The sequence below is a fragment of the Eretmochelys imbricata genome, chromosome 1, assembly GCF_965152235.1.
Source record: "Eretmochelys imbricata isolate rEreImb1 chromosome 1, rEreImb1.hap1, whole genome shotgun sequence".
Taxonomy (NCBI): domain Eukaryota; kingdom Metazoa; phylum Chordata; order Testudines; family Cheloniidae; genus Eretmochelys; species Eretmochelys imbricata.
Window position 1 is genome coordinate 41,840,426 of NC_135572.1, and position 25,828 is coordinate 41,866,253.

At 41.1% G+C, this 25,828-nt stretch overlaps 1 protein-coding gene across 2 annotated transcripts in view; it reads right to left on the reverse strand.

Moving 5' to 3' along the window:
• The window catches only part of XPO4 (exportin 4), a 124,666-nt gene that overhangs the window by 83,335 nt on the left and 15,503 nt on the right, over nt 1–25,828 (reverse strand). For both annotated transcript variants that reach the window (XM_077809280.1, XM_077809287.1), the window contains exon 2: nt 3,136–3,241. In XM_077809280.1, the coding sequence (XP_077665406.1) occupies nt 3,136–3,241 (106 nt within the window). The remainder of the gene's footprint in view (nt 1–3,135; nt 3,242–25,828) is intronic.

Here is a 25,828-nt window from a genome sequence, read left to right on the forward strand (position 1 = left end):
GACTTTTAGAAGCATGGTTTGTTTTACTTGTAACTTTGTATCTTCATTCCTTATACTTGAATTCATTTACCTCTATGTATAATTTGTCAATAAATTTATTTTTTTTATCATAAATGAACTCAGTTCTGTATTTAAACGGAAGGGTTTATTACCCCCAGTTAAGTTAATAAGCTGTAATGTGTTCCTGAGCTTGTAGAGGAACAAATGAACCATATAATTTCTCTGAACTGCCTAGGAGAGGGCTGGACATTGTAGAACACACAGTTTTGGGAAAATCTGGGACTGGAGGTGTGTTGTGGTCACCCTGCAAGTAGTAACCCAGACTGGTGGAAGCCAGAGTGGGGCTGCAGACAGGCTGCTGGGGTCAGGGATGCTAAACCAGGGCTGTCCAGCACACAGACACTGAGGGTGTTACCTGCAGGCTGGCTGTGAGTGACCTAGGTTGGAGCTACAACAGTAAAACATACAGGGCAGACAATGACACAATCTCTGACTTGTCTGGATTGCACCCCCACCAGAATGTGACATGCTGGCTTGTCTTAAGAAGCACCACTTACTTGTTGAAAGGGAATGCAGGTGGCTATGAAAGGAGACTTAAAAATATTTTTAAAAGAGCCTACAATATTCATAAAAAGAAAAGGAGTACCTGTGGCACCTTAGAGACTAACCAATTTATTTGAGCATGAGCTTTTGCTCAAATAAATTGGTTAGTCTCTAAGGTGCCACAAGTACTCCTTTTCTTTTTGCGAAGACAGACTAACACGGCTGTTACTCTGAAACCTACAATATTCATGTTTCCTATATATATATATATATATATATATATATATATATATATATATATATATATATATGACAAAGGCCTTCTCTATATTCAAAGTTGCACCGATTTAGCTAGAATCTGTTATTAAATTGATTCAAAACTGGCAGAAAACGTTCAGTGGATACTTAAATAGATTTAAACCTGGCTTATATCAATGTAGCTTAGTTTGGAAAAATAGTATGTGATCATGTAATTAAAGATATCATAATGCATACATACTGGGAGGCTGAATTAAGGTGACATGGGCTACCTTAATTCTGGTATTTCCTAATTTGAATGCTTGACTTTGCAACCTTAACATTTTTAAAATGTAATTTGCTAATTTAAAAGAAACCTGAAAAATTAAATTCTATCATGTCAAATCATATTGAATCCTTACTTGAGCTAACCAAGCTAACCCTCATCAGCAGGGTTGGGGCCACTTGAGCTAACTGAATAACTAGTGGGAATAGTAGGCTGTTATTCTCTATGTGGACCGGGGGGGGGGAGGGAAGGGGAAGGGGGCGGGGAGAGAGAGAGAGAGATGCACTTTGCCAGCGGGTTTCAGAGTTTTTTCCTGACATAAGAACAGCCATACTTGGTCAGACCAATGTCCCATTTAGCCCAGTATCCTGTCTTCTGACAGTAGCCAATGCCAGATGCTTCTAAGGGAATGAACAGAACAGGGCAATCATCAAGTGATCCATCCCATCGTCCAGTCGCAGCATCTGGCAGTCAGAGGCTTAGGGTCACCCAGAGCATGGGGCTGCATCCCTGACCATCTTGTCTAATGGCCATTAATGGACCTGCCCTCCATGAATTTATCAGCAGTAGAATGGAAAGATTCAGGACTCCTAGGTTTAATTCCAAATTTTGGAGAGGAGTGCTCTCTAGTGCTTAAAGACTGTTCTTATCCTGTTGTCCCAGTTTGTCCCCCTCTTCATCCCCATCCACCTTGTCTTCTACCTCTTACCCTTCCGCTCCTACACAATCCCCTCCAACTCCATCTCCTGGCTGCTGCTTTCCTCCCCCTTTGAGCTATCCTTCTACACACTTGTTCCTGTCTCCATCCCTCTGCGTGCATGTCCCCCCACTATGTCCCAGGTACTGCCCCCACTCTGGCTCCTCCAACCCCATCTCGCTGTCCCTCATTTCTCACCCCTCTGCATTCAAATCAGCTGCTTCCTCCTTCCCTCCACACTGCCTGGGTGACAGAGGGATCACAGAGCACAGAAAAGAGTCTATCATCAGTTCCTGTGCCTAACATCACAGCAGCCCCAGAGGAAGCAACTGCAAGGAATGTCCTGCTCAGCCCCTGCAATCCTGAGCTGAAGCGTGTCCACTCACCCTGTGATGACGGCACACACGCGCACGCACACACACACACTCTGATCAGCATATAGGAGCTGAGTGGAGATGTTTCGTGCTCAGTAGAGGTAATTTTGCTGCCAAGCTACCTAGTCTCTACTGCTTGAAATTTTTTCAGAGGCTTGTAATCTGTCCAAATGTGAGCAGTTTTCTACGGACATTACAGAAGATATAGCCCTGACACCAGGGCATCATGAACCTTCCTGCCAAATTCCAAGACCCTGCTCCAAAGCTTAGAGGTCCTAGAGTTTTTTTTAACAAAATGGATGGAAGTGGGGAGTTTTAATCACAGGTAAAACAGCATATTTCCCCATAATCTCATTCTCTGAAATGGCATGATCATTTTAGCTGAAACTTACTAAAAAAATTCAGCCTGAGGCAGAGAACTGGCATAGAAAATTTCCACCTGTATAGTTAAAGTTTGACAAAATCATACGCAACAGAAAACAGGGTCTTACAATGGAAAGTGACAAGCAGCCTTAACAATACGTGGCACTACCAGCTCCACATACAAAGTATTCTCAAACTAAAATAAGAGTGTCCTCGCCAAGGAGTAGCACCTACTTTACTAAATCAGTTTCTAAATCAAATTTAGAAATTCTCCAACAGAAGGAAGTTGTACCAAGGCCTTCACCAAACCTGTGAAATTTTGAGAGGGCACTAAACTTCTTTTTTCCCTCAGCAGACCATTAAAAACACTAGTAGCTCTGCAAACACCACAAAAATTATAGCTAAAAATCAAGGATTTAAGATTACACATACTGTATTGGATCTTAAAGAGTTCTATTTAACTTACTTTTTAAATGCTTTGCAGTTCACCAACAAATTTAATACTGTACAATAAAAATGAAAGAATATCTAACCAAATGTTCACATTCCCAGATGCAAAAAACTAGTATTTTCTATTAGTTGTAAAATTGATGACATGCTGAATCTTTAAAAAAAAAAATACACTGAAGACTTACCCAAAATATGCTTGCAAACAGCAAATGGTGATTTTGATTTTCTAAATGATAAGAATATGTGCTCGGCATGCTGGCGTTGTTCATTATTGACCATGGAAGGTGGTGCCTACAAGAAAATAAAGTTTACTTGCATTTAGGTAATCTGCAAAGTATCGTTCCTACTACATATGCATTTTATGAAAAATTTTATAAGCTGGTATTTGCCTTGGTGAATAATCCAAACAACAGAAATATACATCTGCTAAGGCAAGGTACCTCTTATTTGTCTGACATAGCCTTCCTTGTACACAAATACCCCTACAGCAGGATGTAAATATCTCTATGTGCATATTCAAATGGCATGCAGACAATAAATCATTCTAAATGCTTCTACACTGCTAACAATACTAATACCAAAACACATTTAAGATAAGGTGAAAGGAAAGGAAGATTAAGGTTCTACTCAATCCTTTTTGCACTGGACTGACAAAGCCCAAACCAAATAATAGCACACACTCTAGTACAGATAAAAACCCACCATCATCACCTAAAACATAATGGACTACTGAAATGTAAACCAAGAGAAATGGGATAAATTATACCTAAATTCACCAAAAAAAGCTTTAATTGTGGTACTAAATTTTTCCAAATGTTTAAATTTAGATTAGAGATTTTAAATGGTATAGTAATCCCAAAAGGTTGAAGAACGTGTATCCTGATTCTTTTAGGAAACAAAGTCATCATTAGTCATATGCTGCCCTCTAGTGTTTAGAGTCAGCATATTACAAAGAGACTAAATTGGTGCTAAGCACTTATATAATCCCTTACAGAGTTACACAAAACAGCATGATCAAAATGTTTTGCCGTTTACAAGTGATCTCATATGGAGATTTACTAGTACCAATAGCCTTACTTGTGTCTAACAAATATTAAAGCTATCCTAACCAATTAATCTAGCAAGAGGAATTTTCTATTAGCTATTTCAATTCAAGGATCTATTCCTTTAAGATGACATGCCATGGCATATTTTCATACCTACATTATAATACTTGTCATTTTATTACATCTGTATTTGTAGAAATGACAGACTTCAGAAATTTCTAGAGTATTTTTCCCTTTTAAAATCTCAGTAGAAAAAAATTAGTACTTCAATACTTATTTTTTTGTTACAAGCAGGAGTAGCACCTTAAAATTAAATCAGAATCTGCTTACTAAAGTATCTATTGGAGTAGGTATAAGTTTTTCAAACTGAAAACTCAAACCCACCTCAATAACTATCCTCTGTAAAAAGTGTATTTATTCCTCCTATATCCATTATAGTGGAGCAAAAGATCTTCTAGAGTTGAGCATCACTTTGCTCAAAAGTTGACTATTTTAAGCACTCTAAAATCTACATGCTTAATCTGCCTTGAAATTTGCTGTTTCATGAAATTTGCTGCTGGATAGGGTTAGTGACCAAATTTGGGGCTATCTGAGCAAGGGATTTCAAGGATACAAGGGATACAGCCCCTCCAAAAAATTTGATGTTTACAAAATCAGCTGGTTCAAATTCATTTGCACACACTATGCCTCTATTACTCCTCAAACTGATCTCAGCCGCTTGGGATTTATCTCAGCTAGTGCATGGCACCCACTACCCTTTTGGGGATAACAATATTGAAAAAGTTAAGGGTAAAGTTCTTAACTCCAGGTTGGCATGAACTAAACTGATGCATCTAAAAATGAAATGCACATGTGCAGCAAGACTAGGGCTCTGTTAAAGGTAGAGGGTTTGCATGAAGTCCGAGAAGCTGGGTGGCTTGAGGTCATTCACCTTGTAGTAACTGGAATTATTCTAGATGCATTGTCCCTATGCACTAGTTCACTTAGAATCATAGAAGGTTAGGGATGGAAGGGACTTCAGGAGGTCATCTAGTCCAACCCCCTGCTTGAAGCAGGACCAATCCCCAATTTTTGCCCCAGATCCCTAAATGGCCCCCTCAAGGATTGAACTCACAACCCTGGGTTTAGCAGGCCAATACTCAAACCACCGAGCTATCCCTCCCCCCTTCAAGTTGTGCATGCACTTGAGACCAAAGAATTCTTCTTAGCAGTGTCCACTTGCTCTGTACAAGTAACCTTGCTCTCCTTGTCCACCACAAACAGTGTGCAGGGGGGCTGCACTGGACCACTGCCATCTCAGCTCCACACCATCACAAAAGTCTTGAGACTGGGGTCTGAGGCAGAGGGGAAAGAGGATAGTCAGCGCACTACAAATAGGGACAACACATCTTGAAGAACTCCAGTTAATACAAAGTAATCTCTCCTTCTTCAAGTGGTTGTCCCTATTCATAGCACACTTCAGGTGATTCACAGGCAGTGACCCCTCTTATAGAGGTGGGTGCCCAGAGCATTGCTCAAGTGCTGATTGAAGGATTGCTCTCTGCGTAGGGAGACATTTAAGGCAGCTGCCTGCACCAAAGCATAGTGGGCTTTGTGAAGACATGGACCGAGCCGCATGTCACCCCCTGCAGACGTCAATGATTGGAACATCCTTGCAAGATGCTATCGAGGTTGCCTGGGTTCTTGTTCTCATTGAGCGTGTTTTCATGCTGTCCTCAAGAGAACTTGTTCACCTCATAGCAGAGTATTATGCAGCCAGAGATCCATTTCGACTTTCTCTGAGCAGAAATCGCCTTCCCCTTCTTTCCACAAATGAGACAGCTTTGATGATTTCCAAAGCAGCCTAGTCCTCTGAAGGTAAATGGCCTGGGTCCTACACTCATCCAAGGTGCACAATCTCACCTCTTCCCTGTTGACACATGGCTTAGGATAGAACACAGGTAAGTTAATGCTCTAAAAATCCAATACCACCTTAGGGAGGAACCTTGAGTGCAACCTCAGACACCTTGTCCTTGTGGAAGATTGAAGCGGGGAGGGGTGTCCACCATAAGCGCCTCTAATGAAATCATGACCAGAAACTCCAGCTTCACGGAAAGGTGCAGAAGGAAGCATGATGACAATAGTCCAAACGGTGCCCCATAAGAGCCAGTAAGACCAAGATGAAGTCCCAAGCCAGCGCAGGTGTCATCACTGGTGGAAAACCCTCGCTATCCCCTTCAGAATCCAGACCTTAACCTAGTGCGAAAAGATAGTATGGCTGTTCACCAAGGAATGAAATGTGCTGACAACAGCTAAGAGCACCCTGACGGAGTTAAGGGATAATCCTGTGGACTTTAGGGATAGCAGGAAATCCACCACATCAAGGGTCTCGGTCAGCAATGGGGAAACGCCCCACTGGTCATGCCAAACTTAGACATGTAGCACTTCCTGGTGGAGTTTTTCCTGCTATTACTCCACATGACCTGCATAACTGCCAAGTAACAGCTTTCTAGATCTGACATCCATCCAAATACCATGCTGTCATAAGGATGCGTCAAGATAGGTATTCTTTTCTCTTGTCCTGGGTCAGGGGATCCCATACAAAGAGGTGGTTGACTGGAGGTCAGGCCAACAGCTAAAGCACCACGGAGTACCAAAAATGCCACAGCCATCATGGAGCTATGAGAATGATCTGTACCTTGTCCTGCTTGATCTTCCGCAGGACCCTCAGTAGCGCGCAGATGGCAAAGAGGTGCTCTTACCATTCTCAGGTGGATGTACAGGGGGTTCTTCCTGTTCAGAATCCAACTATGTTCTCACAGACTTGTTCATGAGGAACATCTTAAGGCAGATCTCCTGCAATTTCTTTTTCCTTCACGTAAATAAACTGCAAATACTGCATCTGGATGGAATATGGGTTTCTCCCAGGCAGTACAAACAGGAGTCATGGTCACAATTTACCAAGAAGCAGCGCAGACAGACTACACAGTTCTTAATATTGGGGCTCTTTGTCATGCTGTCCCTTTCCCACTGGATGAAACAAATGGGGTGGGTAGATGAAGAAATGCACCACCAAAAGTGGGGGGGACTCAGTGGAGGAAACACCCTTAAGAGTAATGAAAAGCAAGCCTAACTGAACTGAACAGAAATAGCTATCTCTAACTATCTACAGGTAAACTTCAGGAGAGCACAACAAATACTATGGCTCCATCTCGGACCACAAGCAGTAAGAAGGAACTGAGATGGTGGCAGTCCAGCATAATCCCTTGTATCCTTAGTATGGCACACAATAAGAGCAAGGGCGCATGCGCAGACCAAGTGGATGCTGCTAGTAAGAAGTCTTTGGTCTCAGGTGCTCACCTGAAGTGAACTACACATAGGGACAAGCTCTCAAAAAACCTGAGCTACACCCATGCACTGAGAGTTTAAACCCTACCCTTGGCAGCTTTCAAATAATGTGCTAGACATGTTCTTCACTCTCTGCCTGCATTCTACAGGGAATCTTTTTGGAAGTTTTCCTCAGAGACCAGGAATTGGGGAAGGTACAGCGTGAGGGCTTCTTCGCCTTAGGGCTGCTCTGGCACAGCCACTGAGGGGCCAGCACATTTGTAGATACTGACCCTTATTAGTACCAGGAATCACTCAAAATGTTACATCTTTAAAAACCCAATGGGATGGCTAGAGCTTTGATGAAGACCTGGGTTTCCAGAAACGCAGTTTTTCTTCTATGACACCTCGACAAATAAGGAATCGCCCTAAAAATGGACCTTTGTGCTCTGGGAACTCAGAAGGGCTGACAAGACAGAACTATAAGCAGGGAAAGATGAGCTCCTTCCCCTCCAGTAACATACTTGGAGAAGGGGAAGTGGAGCAATCTATGCCTTCCCCCTCTCTTCCTGTTCTTCTACAAATATTGAGAGTTTGTCCCTATGCACACTGCACATCACCCAACAATTCCTCCATGGCTATTTCACTAGGCTGAGGGAGTGACTCCAGGGTTCTTCTTTCTACCACTGGCCCCCAGCCAGAGGAGGGAAAACAGAATTCCCCTCCTGCCTCCATCAGTGAGGAAGGGACTCCACAATCACCTTCCCTTCAGATGCTATGGCTTCTAGGGAAAAAAAGGAGGTCAGAGCTGTGCAAGGGAGCATGGGGAGGAAAAAATGAGGTGGTCACAGCTGTGCAGTGGAGGGATCTAGGAAATTTCAGCTATACCCACAAACTAACCTCCCCATATCCACACACACCCAGTTTCTGTCTCCCCTTCAAAACATGCCCCAACATGCTTTTTGAAGGAAAAAAACAAACAAAAAAAAAAAAAAAAAAAACAGGATAAGGGGCTGGGAATGAGCTCATTTCGTGCATGAAATAGGTACCCAGTGCTGAGAGAGGGTGGAGAGTTAAGGACAGACATGCTCAGAGAATGGCATAGGTGCTGAAACCTTGGGGGGAGGGGAGATGAGAACACCGCATTGAGATTAATGGAGCAGTTCACATTTCTCAGAGCTATTGTTTCAGGTTGTATTCCTCTTCATAGGGTGTTCTCACTCAGCTCAGCACATCTCATGGAGATCACCTCTCTGAACTGTTTACATGGCATGTGGATATGTATAACCCCTTCCCCACCTCCCCATAGCCTCTCCAAGCTTATGAGGGCAAGGAGGAGGGTGGAGCTGGTGTGTGGGTGAGGGATAGTCTCAGAGGAGCAGGGAGGGATGTGGGGGAGTGGTCAAAGGAATGAGCATGGATGGAGGGAATGTTGGAGGAGTTACAGAAATGGTGGGGAATCTGCAAAGTTGGGAGGGGGGAACTTCAAACCAGTAAGAGAGAAGAGGTGGGTGTGCTGGAACAGTGCAGGGAACAATGGGTGAAAATGCAGGAGACAGATGTGCACTGGGAGGTGTGGGGGCTTCAGCTCTGCCCCATAAAATCACCCCAGACTCCCCATTTCTGTCCCCCCTTCAAAACATGCACCCACTGACTATATCAGTCACTGTACTGTAACTGTTTTCTATTCCCATATCCTTGATCTGTGGGGTCCTCATCACTGTCTGTTTCTCTGTGGGAGGAGGATCAGTCTGTGCTGGACAGGCAATGAAGGGACAAACATGGACCCATGGTCTTCTCTGGCCACCTTAATCGTGCCAAGCACCCAGAGGTAGCAGAGGGGGAACATGGAGGTACTGAGAGAAGTTTAAAAAGAACCAAAAAACAAAAACAACTGAGAAAATTAACTGCTCCAAAATTTTGTTAATGCAGAGGTAAGGTTGTTCAGTAACGTCCTGTGCCCTTCCAGAATGTTGAGTTCATTTATACCCAAACCTCTGAAAAACAGGAAATGAAAAATTACAGTAAGGCAAACTTCTGAAAACCAGCAATACAGAATTAAGGTATGCACCATCCTTGCAATGCAACCTTAACTCTTCCCTCTGAGAGATGGCCTAATATGCCTATAACTAAGGCTAAGATTTTGTCACGTGTATTTTGTAAAAATCACGGACAGGTCACAGGCAATAAAGAAAAATTCACGGAAACCCATGACATATTTGTGACTTTTGCTAAAAGATATGCACGACAAAATGGAGATCTGTGGGGTTCCCACACTGCCCTGGGCACCCCAGCCACCGGCGGTGGCTCCAAGCTCTCGGAGCGCCCCAGCCACCCGCGCATGGTGGGCGGCCAGGAGCTCAGGGCTCCGCAGTTCCCAGCCACCACGGGCGATGGGGGGATCTTGCAGCTCCCAGGCGCTGAGGGCTCAAGTCATGGAGGTCTCTGGAAGTCACAGATTCCGTGACTTCCGTGACAAAATTGTAGCCCTACCTATAACACACATACTAATATTCTACCCTTATAGATACTAAAGAGCACTCTGAGAACTGAGCACGAGCACCTTCTCTGTGCCAAGGCAAAACTCTGGTTTGCTATGCCTGACATAAACAGGAGCTACCTGCATCCAACCTACACCCTAACACTAAGCCCTCCTCCACGCTCACCACCCCAGATCTGCAAAATGTTACCATCTCTTCACCCTTTCCTTGAGGGCTTCTTCTAAGACATTGCCTTCACTAGCCCCTCACTAAGCCCTGGAGACCAGTCATGTATTTCACTACATTGCTGACAATCACCATGACAAGACTTGCCTGCCTGCTAATACTGATGCAACCTACAGACCTCAGTGCTGAAATGAGGCATACTTGATCCCCCATGGTAGACATGGGCCTCTTCTAATAGCACAGTGACAACTCTACCAATCTACTCCAAATAATCCCTCCACCATTCAATACAGCACTACTGGGCAACCTTACCTCTTCATTAACAAAGTTTTTATTCAGTTAATTATAATGCAAAGTGTAATTACATGCATTAACCTCATTAGGCTCTCAAATCTGGCCTACTTTAAAGGTGCTGCTGCATTTATTTTTATTTTTTTAAATCCTCACTGTATGGCTGAGAAATTTTAGATCACCCATAAAACATTATTTTTGTATGTTCTGCACTGCATCACCATGAGAGGGAGCTTAAAGATAAGTAACCCTAGTCTGAAAGCTACTATATGAAGATAACAGTGTTTCTAGTGCACAAATAAAAAATATTACGTTTCAGTTATAGTTATGTCAAGTCTAAGAAGTCAGTCAGTATATGCAAATTCCATCGCTATTAAAAAGAATATAGGCTGTCTTATGTCTGAGATTTTGCCACTTTATTTGACTGCTGTTAACTTTTTTTGGATGGAGAAACTGGAACTGCTTAAGATATCAACAGCAGCACAGGAATCACAATCTGACAGATGACATAGGTCTACACCCGTGAATAAATATTATTTACATGAGGGTTGCAGGATAGTGGCCACTTATTTTTTCTTCACAAGTTGTTCAACTTTTCAAAAAAGTTTTACACAGTTGAAATTCAACAACAAAAACAATGAATAAATCAATGAGGTGACATGTGAAACTGCCAAGGCTGCAAACACTTTGACAGACTTGTAACTAACAGACTAACTTTTTAAACTATGAGCCTGGACATGTAATCAGAAAGAAAACACTGTCATCCCACCTTTATATCCCAGAGTTTCTAGAAAAATGATTTCTTCCTTCTCAGTTATATCCAACTACCACTGGTGGGAAAAATCTGAATGGAGGGCAGGAACAGATGGGGTACAAATTTTTGAGGGAAAACACCAGCAGAGCAGAGTAGCATATGTTGGAAGATTTAAATTTTATACAGGCTTGTAGAAACCCAATATCTTCACACTTCTTCTGAGACAATCCTTGGCGGCTGCTGCTGGGACTGTTCAGGGATTTGAATAGATGAGAAAAGAAGGAAAAGAGAAGAAACTATCTTTTCTTTCCTCCCCGATTTGCCAACTTCCATTAACAGATCACAAGTACTCCTGCTGGAGATGTCCTATGGAGGAGCATAAGTAGCAGAATAATGAAAAATGCCAATTATGAAGAGCAGCAAAAACACCATAAGAATCTTGTGACAAGACACAGAATATGCAGACAGAAACGTCTGTGTCCCTGTCAAGATTCCTTCCCCACTCTGAACTCTAGGGTACAGATGTGGGGACCTGCATGAAAGATCCCCTAAGCTTATTCTTACCAGCTTAGGTTAAAAGCTGCCACCACCAAAGTGTTACACAAAGAACAGGGGAAGTGCCCACTTGGAAACATCTCCCTCCCAAAATATCTCCCCAAGCACTACACCCCCTTTCCTGGGGAAGGTTTGATAAAAATCCTCACCAATTTGCATAGGTGAACACAGACCCAAACCCTTGGATCTTAAGAACAATGAAAAAAGCCATCAGGTTCTTAAAAGAAGAATTTTAATTAAAGAAAAAGTAAAAGGATCACCTCTGTAAAATCAGGATGGTAAATACCTTACAGGGTAATCAGATTCAAAGCAGAGAATCCCTCTTGGCAAAACCTTAAGTTAAAAAAGGCACAAAAACAGGAATATACATTCCATTCAGCACAACTTATTTTTTCAGCCATTTAAACAAAACAGAATCTAATGCGTATCTAATTAGATTGCTTACAAATTCTTTACAGGAGTTCTGACCTGCATTCCTGCTCTGGTCCCAGCAAAAGCATCACACAGACAGAGAGGATCCTTTGTTTCCCTACCCCCCAGCTTTGAAAGTACCTTGTCTCCTCATTGGTCATTTTGGTCAGGTGCCAGCGAGGTTATCTTAGCTTCTTAACCCTTTACAAGTGAAAGGGTTTTTCCTCTGGCCAGGAGGGATTTAAAGGTGTTTACCCTCCCCTTTATATTTATGACAGTCCCCCTACTCCATCAAAAAACAAAGAAACTTCAAAACAAGAAAACTTCTTCACATTAGGACAGAGATAGTACTGGAGTTTTTTAGCAGTTGATCAGCCTCATAAGACAGAGGAAATTCTGATAATCAGAGTCATAGAACTGGAAGGGACCTCGAGAGGTCATAGTCCAGTCCCCTGCTCTCAAGGCACCTCAAGATATAGCATGTATTTTTTAGGCAGTACAAGTTGGCTTAGATTTTCATAGTAAACCTGAATATGTATGGAAAATTACTACAGATGCTAACCAATGGAATATTGTGGCTACTCTACCTGACTTCATTTGACGCAAAGTCAATTTTTATATTCAAGCAAATAACCTGCACATGACCCTCACTGTCCTCTACAACACCAAAGACATTTCAAAAGAAAGACCATGAGGTTACTGAAAGTAGACCAGGTGAGAAGGAAAAGTGAGGGACCTACTCAGATGGAAGATCTGCTTGATTAGCCTTGATTGACTAGATCCATTTAACAGACTTTCATGTTATCCTACCTTTGGCACAAAAACAAAATCAAATCAATAACAAAGCATCTCCCCAAAAAGTAGGCAATGTAAGACTATAACAATGTTACAACAAAAAGCCCAAGTTTAAAAATTACATTATGGAGTCACTGGTTGCAGCTCCATAGAAAAGTCTGTGTTTTATCACATTTGCACTTAAATGTGATTTTAAAACACCCACCACACACAAGACACAGAGATAGTAACTTTTATATTGAAATAGATTTGGCATGGCTTCCAAATTGCTGATGGCACTACAGCTAAAGTTAACGACTCAATCATGATTAGTACATGGCCTAACACCAGAAATAACTCCTACTAACCAAAAAGCTACTTTAAGGCAATGCTAAGTTCCATATTTTTAACGGAAGTATTATGATTTAAGATGATTACTATTCTTAGTGCTTCATCACATCCAGGTTGTGTGTATGCTCATTAACACACCCGGCCATGTTGCTGCTTCTTTACAAATATATGGTGAGACTTATCTATAGTATATATGAATAGATAGGATATGTGTCACCTCAGACTGCTATTGTCTACTCCCCTCAAACTGAACAAGGCCAGTTCTTGCATAAAAGATCAAGCAAAAAACAGTTCTGCAGGAAGCTATGTTAGCAGTTCAACAAATAGCATTTTTCCCTAATCTGTGCCCCAACATGGAACTAAGGGCACTCTGCTGTTCGAAGTGTTTCCAGTCAGGAAATTTATTTATTTATTTGCAGTAGTAAAAGAGCTAGCCTGGGTGTCATATGCAAACTTCAATCTGAATAATTGGATTGTGCCTATCTACATTCCTCCTAAAGTTTTAATCAAAGAGAATATTCTTCAACTCCTGTCCTAAACTTGAGAAGACTTGTTTTGTATTGGCCAACAGCTGCTGTGTTCCATTAGTTAGAGAAATGATTTGTGCAGATAGAAAATAAATCTGCAGATCACTTTGGAAACTCTGAAATGAAAGTTATATCAAACATATTGCTTTACAACTATTAACCGATGAGTCTTATTCTGCAGTTACCACACAAATCACATAAATGACACATGCCTCAGCTCATACCTATTTTATTGTATTAGTAGGTCGCTAGTTTCTCTTGGCTAGCAAAGTCTCTCTTTTTAGTAGTTTACCTATACAATGATTAGTAGATTTATAGATTTTAAGGTCAGACGGGACTATCGGATCATATATGACGACCAAATATTTCACTCTGACTAAAGCACATCTACCAGAACGACATCTAGTTTTTATTTGAAGAGTTTAAGAGCTAGAGAATCCACTTCATTTGGCATTTGTTCCTCACTATTAAAAATCTGTGCCTTATTTCTCACTTGAATTTGTCTGGCTTTAACTTCCAGCCATTCTGATTTTCATTGGTTGGTAACCATTAACACATGTTGAGTTGCAACTAAGTATAGCATTTACAATAAATGTGGTGCTTCTTTTTGCTAACCCAGAAGACAGACTATATCTATATATATTTATTTAAGCAATTATATAGTTTAATTTACATTTATTCAGATTCTTAATTTTTACATTTTTATGATGTTAGAAAATGGCAGATGGTGCATTTCTTATTTACTAGATGATTAATTTGTTTCTTGTGATTTGTGTCAAGTTCTATTTGGATGAAAATTCAGAATTACAAATGCACAAACAGCATTTTAATTATTGTAATTAAATAAAATAACCTTAGATATGCTAGGTACATAAAAAAGTTATAAAAACATACTTTGTGTTTAAAATTGATTTATTAAACAAAGGAAGTATTATATGTAATTAATAAATTGAACTAGTTGTTTCTGGTCACCATGTCCTTCAAGATTTTAAACCTAGTAGATCTCAGCCTCTCAACCTGGTTTTTATTCATAGGTTGCAAGAAGAAAACAAGCTTTCCTGCTTTTTCAGGCTCCCAATTGGTTTCTTAACTTTGAATAAACTAGTCATTGAACTGAACTAACTAGCTGAATTGAAAAGAAAATATCTTTTCTCTGTCCCCACAGAAGAGGCTTCTCCTGTCAAAAGCTGGTTTAGCACTTCATCAAACTCTAGTTCCAGATGCATAGCCATTGACTTCATTTTCTTTAAAAAATGGCAGCAAACGTATTAACATTAATCTTATTCTTACTCTTCCCCTTATCCCATCAAATGGGGTAGAGCTGTCATGCATCATCCACCGTCTTCATCTCTCTGAGGTGGCACTAAGGTCCACCTGCTTACCATCTTCTTTGATGCAATCCATCCATTGCTTTCTTGGCTTTCCTTGGAAGTCACTTTTCTACCACCCTCTCCTGCCAGGCCATCTTCACCAGGTCCCCTTCATCCATCCTCTGCATGTGTCCAAACCAGCAAAGTCACACTTGATAGATTGTCAGCCACATCACAGATACTGACTTTCATCCTAATAGATTCTGAAATGAAAGTAACTCCTCTTGTAGCATGAAGACATCTCATCTCAAACATCAGTAGGTACTGAACCTACCATTTCTTTATCATCCATATTTCTGCACCTTACAGCACTGCAGAGCTCCCCACTAGTCTATAAAGTTGGGCTTTAAGTCTCAGTGGCTTACACTGGTCATACACAACCCATGAAATGATTATTCTACACTCTTGCAGCACTCCCCTATCTGTACTGTATCATGTTCCAGCTCACCATCTTTCATGACTCAGCCGTCAAGGTACTTGAACTGGTCAGACTGGTTTAGTCTCACTCCATTAATCTCTACATCCAATTTCCCTCTGGCACCTCTACTGACCCAGAAGACTTCAGTCTTAGTCATGCACATTTTCATCCCATGGCAGCTTAGCTGGTCATACCACTGGTTTACTATTTCCTCTTGGTCTTCTTCTGAGGATGTTCTTATTGCTGTGTCATCTGCACATAGCAGCTTATCTTTTCTTCTTGGGATCTTCCTGCTGACATAGTCCATCAATATGATAAACAGCAGTGGATTTAGGGCCAACCCCTGGCGCAGTTCAACATTCACTTCAAAGGGACTTGAGATTTCAAAACATATTTGGATCACTGTATTAGGTGATCTATATAGAGCATTCATCATAGTTAATATATCAGACACTCCACATTTCCTCAGCAGTGGTGTGAGCATACTTCTGTCCACTTTATCATATACCTTTCCCACGACGATAGAAGCCCAGAAGCTATTCTATTGGTACTCTAGGCATTTCCCTATCCCTTGCTGAAGTACAAACATGGCACCTGTGGTTCTTTGGCCTTGCTTAATGCCAAACTGTTCTTGTTCAATTCTTTGTTCACTAGGACCTCAAATTCTTACCAGTCACTGCTTTCCGGGCTCCAGTCTTCCATTCTGTAGGTATGGTCTGCATTCTTTGTTTCTAGATGTATGATCTTGCATCTGGGTCTATTAAAACTCATTTGTTTGAATGGGCCCAGCATACCAAGTGATCCAGATCATATATCTGCCCTGTCACCCAATATTACTGTCACCATCAACCTTTGTGTTTCACCACAAAGTTCATCAGCAATAATTTAATATTTTCTTCAAGATCATTGAAAAAATATTGAACAGGCCTAGAACCAACCCCTGCAGAATCCCACTAACACCACCCCTATTCAGTAATGACTACAGCATCTCTCCCACTCCTCCCATTCTTACCAGGACTAGTAAGGGGAACTGTGCCACAGTCCAAGCCCCAGAAGCTCCCCCATCCCCAAGCACCAACATATAGGGTAGTAGTCCTATCAGCAATCCCCAATAAATGGCCTTATCACCCCTTTAGAGGCATCAGTCCAGAAGCACATGGAGCAGAGAAGAGAGTAAACCCAACAGCCCTATTCTCCCCACAACTAGCGTACTGATCAGCACGAAGAGCTGCTTCAGGGCATTGTGCCCCCAATGACTACATCAGCACCACCACATGGGGCACCTGATCCATTGACAAGCTCCCAAGAATGGCATAAAAAGGATCCCAGCTCTCGGAAGATACAAGTCCAGCACTGGAAGTAGCCTATGGAGTGCATCTTTATAGCACCAGCAGCAAGATGACATCATCAGGACAAGTCTTTACTGAACTTCAGACTTGGGCTATACATCTTCACTTGGCTATGGGACTAGGTAGTGCAAAGAGAAGGGGAAGTTCTCTTTTAGGAAATAAAAAGAAGAAGCTGGAATGACATTTCAGTTGCCAAAGTCACACTGGGGCCTAATAAGAACATAGGAAATCCCACACTAGATCAGACCCATGGTCATTCTACTCTGGTGTCCTCACACCCATAGTGGAGAGTACCAAATACTCCAGGGGGAGATCAATAAGGCCTATAGAAGACAGTTACAAAATAACATGCTCATAAGGAAAGTGTCTTCCTAACCACAGGTAACAGCTTATGCCCTGAAATGTGAGGATATATATTTTTCTTATAAACATTTCCCCTAGCTATTTTTAAAGAATCCGTAAACTCAGGGGTTGGACGCTATGACTGGAGAATTGCTAATATAGTACCTATTTTTAAGAAAGGAAAAAAAGTGATTCAGGAAACTACAGGTCCTTTAGTTTGACCTCAGTTGTATGCAAGGACATCTTGGAACAAATAACTAGTTAAGGATATAGAGGTAAATGGTAACTGGGATAAAATACAACATGGTTTTACAAAAGTTAGATCATACCAGACCAACCCGATCTCTTTCCTTGAGAAGGTAACCAATTATCTAGACACAGGGCACAAAGAAGCAATTTCAAACAAACGTAAGTGAAATATTAGCAGCAGAACATCTGCTTTTAGTAAGCTTGTATATGCTACCATACTTTGTAGAGAATTTTACTATTATTTTGTATCAGAAGCTTAAAAATAAAGAACATGTAATATGTTTGTATGCTAGATCAATAAAAGGTTTTTAAGCAAATGCAGTAGATCTCATCTACCTGGATTTCAGTAATGCATTTGATACAGTTCCAGATGGAAAACTAGTTAAATTGGAGAACCTGGGGATTATAATAAGAATCAAAAAGGTGAGTAAGGAACTGTTTAAAGGGAGACAACAGGTCATACTGAAAGGTGAACTGTCAGGCTGGAGGGAGATTACTAGCGGATTTCTTCAAGGATCAGTCTTGGGACCAATCTTATTTAATATTTTCATTAATGAACTTGGCACAAAAAGAGGGAGCGTGCTAATAAAATTAGCAGATTACACAAAATTGGGAGGTATTGCCAATAAAGAGAAGGAATGGAATATCACACAAGAAATCTGGATGACCTTGAAACTGGAGTAATAGAAATATGATCAAATTTAATAGTGCAAAGTCATGCATTTAGAGATTAACAACAAGAATTGTTGCTATAAAATAGGGATGTATCAGTTGGAAGTGACAGAGGAGGAGAAAGACCTGGGTGTATTGGTCGGTCATAGGATGGCTATGAACCACCAATGTGATGAAGCCATGCAAAAGGCGAATGCAATCTGAGGATGTATTTCCAGCAGAGATGGGGAAGTGTTACCACCATTATGAAAAGGCATTAGTGACACCTCACCTGGAATACTGCGTGCAATTTTCGTCTCCTGTGTTTAAGAAAGATCAATTCCAACTGCAACAGGTTTAGAGAAGGGCTACTAGGATGATCAGAAGAATGAAGAACCTACCTTAAGAGAGGAGACTTAAGGAGCTTGACTTGTTTAGCGTAACCAAATGAAGGCTGAGGGGAGATATGATTGCTCTCTATAAATACATTAGAGGGTTAAACACTAGGGAGGTAGAGGAGTTATTTAAGTTAAGAGCCAACGTTGGCACAAGAACAAACGGGTATAAACTGGCCACCAACAAGTTAGGTTTGAAATTAGATAAAGATTTCTAGCCATCAGAGGAGTGAAGTTCTGGAATAGCCTCCCCACAGAAGCAGTGAAGGCAAAAAACCTAACTTGTTTCAAGTCCGAGCTTCATAAGTTGACAGAGGGGATGGTGGGACGAACTTGCCTACAAGGACATATGGCCTACTAAATGCGACTGCTATTAGCAAATATCTCCAGCAGCTAAAGATGGGATGCTAGATTGGGAGGGCTCTGAGTTACTATAGCGAATTCTTTCCTAAGTGTCTGGCTGGTATCTATTGCCCACATGCTCAGAGACTAACGGACAGCCATATTTGGGGTAAGGAAGGAATTTCCCCCAAGGTCAGATTGGCAGAGACCATGGGGTTTTTTCCTCTTCCACAGCAGCATGGGGCACAGGACATTTGCTGGTTTGAACCAGAATAAATGGTGGATTCTCTAACTTGAAGTCTTTACATCATGGTTTGAGGACTTCAATAATTCAGACAAAGATTATGGATCTAGTACAAGAGTGGATGGGTGAAGTTCTATGGCCTGCAATGTGTAGGAGGTCAGACTAGATGACAACAATGGTCCCTTCTGGCCTTAAGTCTATGAGTAGGGCCTTACCAAATTCATGGTCCATTTTGGTCAATTTCATGGTCATAGGATTTTAAAAATTGTAATTTCACGATTTCAGCTATTTAAATCTGAAATTTCATGGTGTTGTAAGTGTAGGGGTCCTGACCCAAAAAGGAGTTGTGGGAGGGTCGCAAGGTTATTGTATTGGGTCGGGGGGTGTTGTAGTACTGCTACCCTTACTTCTGCGCTGCTGTCTGCAGAGCTGGGCCATGAGTCAGCAGCTGCCACTGTTTGGCCACCCAGCTCTGAAGGCAGCAGTGCAGAAGTATGGTACTGTCACCCTTACTTCTGTGCTGCTGCTGGCTGGGCACTGCCTTCAGAGCTGCTCTCCCAGCCAACAGACGCTGCTCTCCCGCCACCCAGCTTTGAAGTCAGCACAGAATTAAGGATAGCAATACCGTGACCCTCCCTACAATAACCCCGCAACTCCCTTTTGGGTCAGGACCCCCAGTTTGAGAAACACTGGTCTCCCCCATGAAATCTGTACAGTATAGGGTAAAAGCACACAAAAGATTAGCTTTCGCGGGGGGGAGGGGGGGGGAAAGAAGCAGCAGGTTTCACAGTCTGTGATGCATTTTTCATGGCCAAGAATTTGGTAGGGCCCTATCTATCTGTTTACAAGAATGAAACTTAAAACGGGGAAAGGGTTAAATAAAAATGGACAAGGGCTGGATAACCTGATAATCAGCAGTCAAGTGGGCACAAGTTAAAAATCTAAAAAGGCCAATAGGTCAAACATAGAGCACTCAAGAGCAGAAAAAGAATGTTTTTAAAAGGAGGGCAAGATTTTTTTGAACACCCAAATCTGCATATGTAGTCCCACATGCTCACAAATAAATAACCTAAGCACATCTTCTACCCCATCCATATGCTGTCTGAACAGACAAGTAACTCTGGGACAGAAATTTGTTTTCTTAGATATCTGAAGTGCCCAACACACTTTTGGACTATTTATATTAAACAAAAACAATACAAGCCTCTTGTGTTTTTACATGAATTTCAGCTCCCTTATTACCTCCATCTGTCACTGAGTGTACAGTTGACCAGTTACATACAGCAGTATCTCAAAATTTATAGCATCTAATATTTTTTCCATTACATATTTTAATAATCACTTGATTTTCTATTAAAGCATGTTTTAGTTAACCAGTTTATAGCATTATCTCCGAGCTGCATGTTTTTGTAAAAAACATCTGGCATAACAGTAAGCAGGCACCAGATGTATTGTTTTCATTCTTTGTAGAAAGATTTACTATACTAGCTCTAAGGGTTGTATATTTTAACGCCCCTTATGTAATGCAAGAATACAGCTAATCATGGCTGAATTTAATTATTTAAGAAATGTCTCTTTCTATAATTACTAGAAGGGAACTCTAAAAATTAGTTGGCTACATAGCAGAATAATTAAGCATTCTTCCAGACCTTACTATTTTTAAAAAGAATGACACGGATGGTGCATTGCAGTGCTTTAGACTGGTACTCACAGTCTTTCCACCTACAGAAAATGTCTCATATGAACAGTGTAGCCTAAACACAATACTGAGGGTGGGCAAATATGCCTACCAGAAGACTTTCTTTAAAGAAACTGATCAAATTGCTCCCACCTGCTATTATTCAAGTCAGAAGGAACCATCTTGCCAAAGGCAATGTTTATGCCTGCAAGTGAAGTGAATTGCAAACTTGTCAAGAATAGAAATAAAAAAAATCCTTGAGATCTCTAACAAAAGTGTGATTTAATTAAATTTACTCTCCAAACTGATCCTGCTTAAATATTGGGAAAAGCTTTGCCTCTCCTCGCTGTCAAGTCAAACAACGCAGTTATTCCCAGAGTTTTGTGGACCACTAGTGGTTTGCAGAGACAGTTGATCACATGGTAGGGGTTCTTCTGCCTCAATACCATAGCCTTCAAAATGGTATCTAGACACTGCTATGAAGAGGAGCCTGGAGCCTGTAACAGGTAAAAAACAAGGCAAAGCTAGCCAAGCTGAATCAGCATGTCCATAAGACAATTTCAATTTGAGCTGAAGTCTAAGATTTGAGCAAAGGCTGTACATTAGATCTGCAAAAGACAATAAGGGGACCTAAGATTTTCTAAAAGTATAAAGGACTTTCATTTTCTGAAAGTCTTCCAAAATGAATTATGATACAATCTATTTAAGCTTCCCATTGCCAAGCATTTTTCAATTTATATTTGGAACCCACGCATGACTGTCAGAGGAACTACCTCCTACATATTTACTATCTCATCTCTTGCCATCATGATGATTCTAAACTTTAAACAAAATCTGCCTTCTTCACCTTCTGATTTTACTAGAGTAGTCTTTTAATTAAGTCCTTTGCAAGTTGAAGTATGTGCTAAATTTTATAATGAACAGCAGTTTGCTTTCATTCTTTTTATATAATATTTTCAATACATATAAAAGCAACATACACCTGCACCTCCTTCCTATGCCACTTTTTAGCACTGAGGTGTTTCTCACCACCTTTGCCACATTCACTCACTTCTTATTCCAATACGTTTTCTCTCTTCCCAAATCCATTGCAACCTCTACCTCCTTTCTTGGTTGTGCTTTTAAAGAAAGTGATAGGAGGGTTTTCAGGACGCTGCATCCTCAAAGTCCTAAATCACAGAAACTGTTGCTTTGGTTAAGCATTGGAGCTGACCAGAAGAAGTCAGTTCCATTTCATGGTAGGCAGTGACTTTTGAGGATTCAAAATTTATTTTCATTCTGCACTGGAAAAAAATCAAAATCTTCCTAATGTTTTTGCAAAAACAGAATTGTGCCAAAATATCTGGTTTTTGACTGAAACCTGAGCTTTCTGATTCAGGCACATAGGCAGGTGAGTTTGCATGTCTATCTATCCAGTTAGGACACTGGTCTGGGATACGAGACACCCAGGTTCATGTCCCTGCTCTGCCTGATTCAACTCTACATTAGATGCAGAAGAAAAATCCAGCTTTTAAACCATCTTAATTTAAATGAAACAAGCACAGAAACAGTTTCCTTACCTTGTCAAATCTTTTTGTAAAAAATTTTCCCTTTTTTTAGTAGTTTACATTTAACACAGTACTGTACTGTGATTTGCTTTTTTGTCTCTCTGCTGCTGCCCGATTGCTTACTTCCAGTTCCAAATGTGGTGGGCGGTTCACCAGACAGTTCGTAACTCTGGTGTTCGTATCTCTGAGGTTCCACAGTATATTTATTAGCACAGAAGAAGGGTACCAAGTTTAGCACTAAAATAATACATACTGCCACAGGATCACCAGTGTAGCTACTCTGACCTTTACTGTCAGTCTCCTCACATTCCCTAATTTTATGAATCTCTGATTTACTGTCCAGTGTATAATATTGCTTGGCAAGTGTCCACAGAGCAGAACAAGCTAAAACTGCATCAGTTTCTTTAGATACTTCTTTTGCCAGCCTCTCAGCAAGTACTATTAGAACACAAGCAGTCCAGATTCCATCCACTCCATGGAAGACTACTGCAAGAGAATTTGGAAAAAAAGCAGTATTCCCACAAGAATTAAATACTTCCCCATATTCACTACTTTAACCTGTCAGTGTAGAACCAGATTCAGACAGCCCACACACAGCGTACACCACTGCAGATGTACATACATAGCTACAGCTTTTGTGTCAAAATACAACATGTTGCGGGCCTAAGATTCAAGTGACGCATTCAGTGTAGGTTTAGAATTTTTATTAAAAATGTTTTTATAAAGTTACAGCCAGCAAACTTTTCAATAATTTCTAGAGATTCCAATGGAAACTTTAAAAAGTCGAATTGACAACCCCTGCAACTGAAACACTGCTCTATACGGCTAGTATGAGAATCTGAAAGTAAAGCTGACTAGTTAGTTTTGTATTTCCCCTCAACTTGGACAATGAAATAGTAAAAAACATAAATAGTGAAAAGTAAATTATATGATAAGGGCTTATCCACACAGTAATTCAGGAATTTACTTAACTCCACGTGTAGACAAGCCCTTAGACTCTTTAAATTCACACCAAACTTTTGTCCCCAATATTATTCCGCATCAGATATGTTTCAAGATTCTGCTCCACATCTTTGAACCCTAGAGCATAGGTATTTGAGGGGCCACCTCTTTCTCCAGACCCAGCACAGGAGCTGCATTAGACAGGAAAGGTAAAGCTGACTGAACCCAGATTCAAACACACCCAAGGTAAGGCATTTTCAGTAAGGGGCCCTTAGCTATGAAATTCATTACTGAAGGGGTTTTCAATTTTTTGTACTGTATCTCTCAAATAAAAGCAATCTCAGGTACCATCTTTCTTCCTATTCATGACCTGCAACTACTTACCTGTTAAACCAATATTAGAAAACATATTTAACATCTTTTAGCTGTCTTACTATGATTCAACAACCGGAAACAAGATGACACCTTGTGACCAGCTAGCTCTCCAGGGCAAGTTCTCTGCACATCACCAGTGGCTCATGGATCACAGTTTGAGAACCACCAACTGTACACTCTTTTGGTAAGGCACAGCCTCTTCATTATGTGCACGTTCAGTGTCTAGCACAATCCAGCCAAGATCCCCAACTAGAGCCTCTATACCCTACAGCAATACAAATAAGCAATAATAATAATTGCAAGACCCAGAACAGGCAGAGCTTCTGTCTTGCAACTTTTAGAGTGTGATGCAACATTCTTATCCTTCTAAACCTTCCTCTAATAAAACGGATGCCAAAATGGTTCCAGGTTCTGAGATAAACAGCACCAAGATTCAATTCCTTCTAAGTAAGCAATTTAATCTTGGAATAAGGGTGAGGTGGGGTAAAGCCTTCACTCTCTTTCTGTATATGCTTTACCAGCACCCATGCAACTCCACCAGTGAAAGCACTAGTATAGTTAGGGCACAGGGGTTAGAAGACACGAAGTTAAATAACACCTGTCCCTCCTCTCATCCTGTCTGTATTACTGATTCACCTGTAGCTACCATCAATAGAGTTGCATTAGTACTAAACTAATGGGGGGCGGGCGGGGGGGGGACTTAGTGTACATGCACTCTGTAGTGGTCAGTTTGTGGATAGGTAGAAGATAGATGTTGATAGGTTAGACTTGAGGTTACCTGTGGAAAGATTAATTTTCCTGACCTCTGTATTAGTTGTCTTAGAACTCTTGTGTACTGGTAATGTAATCCATCCCATGTGAATCAACGGGAGACTTCCAATTTCTGTCTAGGTACTTCATTCACCTGCAAGGACCACAAGCAGCCCCATAGGCTAGTTTGGGCACCCTTGTTGTAAGTCTTTGAGAGATTATGGAAGTTATTTTTAATGGTGCTTTTCTGTCTAAAATAAAGTTATCACCACACAAAGTTAGGACAGATATATATTTAAGGTAGCAGTTCTGCAATTACCATAATGTACAAACATGGCTTAATGCAAAAATTAAGTTAAGGCAGAGATTGAGAGTCTGTTATGCCTAATCTGTTTACTAGACTTACAGCATGTACAACACCGCCAGCTCTCTCTCTCCTACTGCAGGACACATTCTCTACTTTTGCTGCACTTACATGAACAAAAAAGGTAAGTAATGAGCTTGTAATGTGCGTTCTTTTCTTTCTAGTCTATGACTTCAAGGATGCCCAAAATTATAGCACTGCTATAATTGCTGCACTAAATTCTACAGAGGTGACCTCATCATCCCATGAAGTCTGTTTTAGGGTATGTTTATACTACCTGCCAGACCGGAGGGCAGCAATCGATCCAGCGGGGGTTGATTTATCGCGTCTAGTCTAGACACGATAAATCAACCCCCGAGTGCTCTCCCGTCGACTCCTGTATTCCACCACCACGAGAGGCACAGGCAGAGTCGACGGGGGAGCGGCAGCAGTCACAGCGGTGAGTAGGTCTAAGTACATTGAATTCAACTACGTTATTCACGGAGCTGAAGTTGCTTAACTTAGACTGATCTCCCCCCATTGTAGACCAGGCCTTGGAAAGCAAGCTTTTTGCAGGTGATGTGAGTGGGAGGTTGCAGGGGTAAAATTCATCACCTTAGCCTGAAGGCAAGGTATAGGAGTCTAAGGGTTGGAATAGCAGCCACAGTTCTGCAGAGCCATTTGCAAAACCAATGTATGATGGTCAGGGTTGAGGGGCAGGAGACAGCTGATCTATAAAAAGAAAAAAGTTTTAAATGCAAAAGTTGCATGTATACAATCATATCCATCTCCAAACCACTCTGTATGTCACTTATCTTCTTAAATTTTAAGCTCTACAGGGTAGGAACATGTCCGTTTGTGCAGTATCTAGCTCTGGGTATTGCTGCAACATAAATTTAAATAGTGAGGGCCACTAGATTCATGTCATTGTGGATTCAATGCACCTCTCCCCTGACTTCCTCTAACCAACCTTTGTAGGGCCAGTGCAGACACACGCATAGTGTGCACATAGTGTAGAGACCTGAGCCTTTCACTTCAGGGTGAATTTCAATCAAGACCATGACTGCCAGCATATTTAATCTAAATTTTTAAATATGCTCTCCAGAGAGAAGCCTGATATACAGTGTCTCAAGCTGGAAGTATTTTTGTTTACCAAATTATGGAGCAATAATAGGTGCTCCACAATTAAGGCTGAAGCTAAC